Raw genomic sequence first — 6,000 nt, 5'->3', positions numbered from 1 at the left:
CTATGTGGTCTGAAGAGGTTGGAAATTGAGATGGTTCTACTCTGGCCTGAAATTCTTGCTGGCCCGGAAACTACGTACTGCTTGGGAAAATACCAAATATTCAATGTGTGATCTAACATAAAAAAAAAAAAAAAAAAATTGATTTCATTGCTTTCGAAAAAATTAACATTTGAATTCCTCTAAACAGCACCATAAATCTATCAACATGTGCAAGTTAAAGGCTTTAAAGAACCTCCAATGTTATTCCCTTATTCCAAACCATCTGTATTATTCCCTTATTCCAAAACATGGCTAATTCTGTATAATACAACCCTAGTTATAAGAGGATCATCCCTTACTACTAAACCAAGTATTGGCTCAAACTAAAACATGCGTCCTAAACACTCAGGCTAGCTAATATGTAGCACCAGGTCCATAACCAGTCCTAGCTCCTCCGCCAACCCCGGGGTCTTGAACTCCCGGTCTGCCCACATCCTCCACCCGGTCAGGATCAAGAACACCGGTCCTTCCACTTCTTTTGTTCACTCCTGCAGGATACTGCGACCCAACAACTCCACTAGTCACGCTAGTTGGATAATCCTCCCTAACCGGCCCAGCGTGGCCGAGCGGATCACCCGCCGTGTGGAGGTTGTGGTCGCCTCTCCTGGCAGCTTGGCGCATCCGTTCCTTCTCACACTCTGCTTCAAACAACTTTTCCTCTTTCTTCCGCTCAGCCATCTCCTTTTTCACTGGATCAGTAGTCATCTTTTCAGCCTACATATATACGAACCCAAAAAACAACAAAAATATATCAATACTGACACACTCTACTAGCAATCTTGGGTTGAATTGGTAAAATCATTGGTTTTAACAAAGTCGTTTTGAACCAAAATCGAACTTTTCATGCTAAACAAGTTAAAACAACTTACCTTTTCTTGTAAAGTGGCCTTGGTCTTATCCATACCGGACTTTGCCGAAGCAGCTACGTCGGCTGATGTTTCCTTTGCTTTCTGCATTTTTCTCTCTGTGGCAAAGATTAATTATGGCTTATTTCTGTACCAAATTCCTTGCCTGTAACTGAACGAGCATACCTTGACAATGCCACGCTGAAGTGACCAACTTCGCATGGTTTTATAGTATGTGCATGGGCGTGGAGAGGCTACGAAATGGGAGGCGGTGACACGTTGCTGGGGGAATACACGTGGAGATTGAAGGGACAACTTAGGTGGGGAGTTTTGACACTTGTCAAGGGAAGTTGATAAGATTAGAAGCTTGGAGATGATGATTGAGGAGAGGGAGAGGAGGGTCTTTAACTTGCTTCTGTGCTGCTACATTTTGTACGTGGAGCCCTGCAATGGCTTCAAAATTGTCGTCTCAAACTATGTGTTACACGTTGTGTTCATTGATAAATTAAATAGGGAAATGATGCTAAGTTTGACTCAGGTTTCATTTGATAAAACTGAACGTGAATTCTAAAATTTGAATTCTGAAATGCTTAATATAAAATAATTAATTTACTAAAATTTAAACATTGAAAAAAAATATATGAATATTTAAATTTTAATGATAAATCTATTTATACTGTTTGATAAGCATTTATAACTGAATGCTTAATAAGTTTAATTTGATAATTTTATCCTTATATGTTTTCACCCAAAAAAGAAATAAAACTTATGATTTAATTAGTTTAAAATTGTTAGGTATGAAAATAACAATTTTTATTTTTAAATCAAGTTAATATAAAAGATGAAATATATTATATGAGCAGAATAGAGAAGATGTGAACGTCATTAAATTGGGAGAAAAGAGAAATATAAAATTGTTAGAGAAAGAATATCAGGTTTTTTAATTGGATAAGAATTTTGAACATAATTAACAAACACGGGTAGATTTGATAGATAAAATAAGGTAGTTGAAGTAATTCTATTGATTCTTATTTGAATTAATCATTCAGTTAGGATTCTTGTGCTAAAAAAAATACACATAGGTTAAGCACTGCTTAACAAATTCAGCAAATGAATTTTTATTTATCAAATATTCAAAATATCTGAATGTTTGAAAAAGTTCAATTTCAATACTTTTTTATGTTATTAAACATATCTTAAATTATCTTATTAGAGCTCCAAGTGAATCAAATCACCTGCGAGTTGGTTTGATCAAATCGAGTTATTGAACTTGAGATGAGTAAAGAAAAACTCGCGAGCTAGCTCTCTCTCTCTCTAATTTTTATTTTAATAGTAAAATTATATATATGTCCCTAGTATTTGTATTATTTATTAAGAAAATGACTATTTTATATATTTTTTAAAAAATAATTATTTTTTATTTTTTAAAATTCCACTAGATTCGAATTGGAAATCAAATTCAAACTTAAGTTTTACAATAAAAACTCTTTGAGTTTAAGTTCGAATTTGAACTTAATAAAATTGAGTCGAGCTCGACTCGATTATGTCAAAATTCGATTTGATTTGATTCATTTGCAGTTTTAATTCGGATAGACTCATCCGGACGTATGTGGCTTAGCTAAAAGACTAACATATCCAGTATTTGCGTTCTCTTCATCTTCCTCGTTATTTTCAGCCTCCACCATTGCACCAAACTCTCTGTCTCTCCACATTTGTCTAACAACCCACAAGGCTGCAACAACTCGCCTCTCCCACATGCTCAAAACGCTCAACCACTAGCCCTGCATTCCCTAAATCCCAATTTTAACTGCTGCCTTTCCTCAAAACACAGCCGAACCCCACTTTAATTTCTTCTGTCGCCAAGAAAATAAATTAGGAAAACATTGCTTGGCTTGTATTATTATCATTTATCGGAGGAATTATACTTTTGTAATATAAAGAAATATCTATGCTATATACAAAGGTGGAGGGAGATTTTGGTGTAAACAAAATATTGTCACTTTAAGTTTTTCCTAAACTACCTTTACTAACTACCTAATATAATCAACCACCAATTATGGTTATGAACTATTTCTGAATAACTATCTATTTATACACTTTGTTATGGTGAATTTTTTAATATCTATTGTCAAAATATAAAACAAATTCTTCTGGAAATGATATTAATTTGCTCAAAAAAATTTTTAATAGTATTTTCCTATTAGTTGCACACACATTGGCATGTGCCCTAAATACGAGTTTCAATTAAACATGTCAATTTTGAATAGAACAATTCCTACTTTCTTGTGATACTACGAGGAAACCACTAGCCTTTGAGCTGGTGGCTACCACTAAGCCTCCACCAACCCTTGCCTCCCACTAATTGCCATAATATGTGACTTTTTAAAAAAAAAAAAAAAAATCAAGATGAGTGCGTAATGCACCTGTTTGGTTTGATGGTAATTCAGTCCCCATTGGTCCCTTATAGACCTAGTTGGGCTTCCCTTTTAAGTTAGAATAAAGTAGAATTATATAGATAAAATGACGGACCTTCTCTTTAGAATAGAATAAAGTAGAATTATATAGTAGAATTATAAAGTAGAATAAAGTGACGATTGATAAAAAAATAATAATAATTCTACGAGGATGGCGAAGTGAAACTGATTTGGAGCCAACAGTGTTGAGTCGTTGCACTGTTGAAATACGTGTTCAATTGTTTGCCGTACTTGAAGTCTTCAAACAGGCTTAAGATAGCATCACAGACAGAGGGGAAGTAGTCTTCATTTATCCCTCTTACCTAATCTCGGACTTTAATTAATCTCAACTACACCAAAAGAAAGAGGTAGTTGGCAATTGGATTCCTATTGTGATTGAATTGAAATGGAATTAATGCAAAATTAGGTAAAAGCAATAAATGAAGGACTACTTCATTTATAGACCTGCGGGCTTAACTTGTCCATCTGCGTACCTAAGTATTAGGTAAAAGGTGGCCATCTGAGGCGAATCCTGATTCTTGCTTTACAAAGGGCATCCCAGGACATGTGCACTGAACAAGCTTGAATTTGAGTTTTACAGAATCTTCTATCTGAGACACCACCACCAACTGATAGTTGTATTGTATATGCCAAACGCTTTCTTGTTTGTTAAGAGCACTTAAAAGTTGGGTATGCATTTGTTTGTTAAAGTTCCCTATTCACAAATTTTATATAAAAAATAATTTATACCTTTTTTCTTAACATGTGTTTAGAAACATGAATTTCAGTTTTGCAAGAATCTATCTGAAACGCACTTATGTGATGGTAGTGTATTTGTCAAAGATCTTTTTTGTTTGTTGGAGCACCATTCGGTTTGCTAAAGTGCATTTTTCATAAATTGTACATACATAAAATTGTATCCTTTTTCTCAAGAGTTTATACTTTTCTTTTCTTTTTTTTTTTTTCTAGTATAAATATTACACGGTTAATTGCCAAGCCTCACCACTGATAGATTGCATTTTTGTCATTAATTTTATGATCATTTTCATCTTTTATTTTATCAAATATTGCATTAATTGATGGATTCTACTTATATTTAGTAATTGTGTTGATCGTAGAGATTCGAAGCGAAAAGGATTGTGTAGTACTTCCGCAAGGCAACTACTTGGTTTTGTCTTTGAGTTTTGCAAACGATTGATTAGTTTCGACATCAAGACCAAATAAATGAAGAGTTTTTCTCTTTGTCTTTTCTTTTTCTTTTTTCTTTCACTTTTCTTATCATCAAATGTTCATGCAACTTTTGTCGATAAAATTGCTTGGATTATTCCTCATGATGAGCGGTTAAATTTCTTTTTCTAGTCAAGGAACAACGGAAGACTTGGTTCATCTAAAATTGTGAAAATCGAATTGATTATTTTTATTTCTTTTATATACTGATATTCGTATGTTCTTTGATTTAATTTCTTATGGTTATTATTTTATTTGAATATCAAGGACGCCTGATATTTAATTAATCTAATAGCCTAAAACCAGTTAGTGTGAGAACCCGTAATTTTTTCCATTTTCTAGGTTTTATTATATTTCCAGGTTTTCTTATTTTCAATGGTTTGTTTTCTGCACTTTCTGTATCCGGAAAATTTTCTAGATAATTTTTATGAGTAAATATAAGTTTTATATGATTTTTCCTAGCATTGGGTAGTTTTTGAAAATTAAGGATATAGAAAGGAAGTGGGACCCACTAGTGCGGAAAGTTCGGAAGAATTCGGCCAATAAGGTTAAGTTTCGGATACTGTGTAAAATTTATCGGGTGTTAATATATAAGTAGAGGAGTGTGAAGTGATTGATGTGAGAGGTGACTAAAGGATTGAATTGCATTTAATGAGATGCCATGTGTCATTTTCCCATTGGTTAGGACTTAAGACTACTATTCATGGTTTTGACCTTTTGACTTATGGAGTAAATATCTTCAAAAATTCACAAAAAAATAACCATTTTTCATTCTATGTTGGCCGACTCTTGAGAGCTCAAGAAGGAAGAAACTTGCTTCAAATTTCAAGCTCCCAACTAGCTCAATCTTCCAAACTATTTGCCTAAATTAGTTTTTACTCCATAAAATCCTTCCACTTGGTGTTAGTGAGTGTTTTGGTGAATCTTTTTGGAGAACTTAAGGTGTCCAACATCTTCCTCTCTCTTGTTTACTTGGTAAGTGATGATTGAACATTTTCTTATAGCTAATGATGTTGAATTTATGCCTAATGGTGGCTATTGTGTTAGAAATTGTGGATTATTTCTTGGTTTGAAGTGATTTGGTTGAGTTTTTTATTTTTTGAGGAATTTTCTGGTTTCATATGATCTTGATGGTGTGATTGTTTTTGATGGTTGGTAATAAGGGGTTTTGGCTCTAGTAGGTGCATATGATAGAAAATTGCAATCAATTTTGGATTTGGAAGAATTTCTGGAAAATTAGGGTTCTTGGTTGAACATTCTGTCCGAAATTTTAGGTCATAGATAAAGGCCGAATTGGACTTTGCTCAAAACATGAAAGTTGTAGGTATTGATAAGTTTGAAGTGCCTGCAAAATTTCAGGGCATTTGGAGTAGTGTAGAGTGAGTTATGCCATTTTTACTGTTGCTGTTCTGGGTGAACAGAATGTGCGAACTGCG

General features: G+C 33.8%; 1 protein-coding gene across 1 annotated transcript; it reads right to left on the bottom strand.

Moving 5' to 3' along the window:
* Positions 1-208: 208 nt before the first annotated feature.
* Positions 209-1,096, bottom strand: LOC113692189 (late embryogenesis abundant protein 46). The gene is made up of 2 exons (XM_027210557.2): positions 909-1,096; positions 209-753 (listed from the first exon to the last, which is right to left on the bottom strand). Exons 1-2 carry the CDS (start codon positions 993-995, stop codon positions 394-396), a joined length of 447 nt encoding a protein of 148 aa, XP_027066358.1. The 5' UTR covers positions 996-1,096; the 3' UTR covers positions 209-393.
* Positions 1,097-6,000: the final 4,904 nt, after the last annotated feature.

The sequence above is a fragment of the Coffea arabica genome, chromosome 6c (assembly GCF_036785885.1).
Source record: "Coffea arabica cultivar ET-39 chromosome 6c, Coffea Arabica ET-39 HiFi, whole genome shotgun sequence".
NCBI lineage: Eukaryota > Viridiplantae > Streptophyta > Magnoliopsida > Gentianales > Rubiaceae > Coffea > Coffea arabica.
This window is presented reverse-complemented; position numbering and strand designations above follow the sequence as displayed.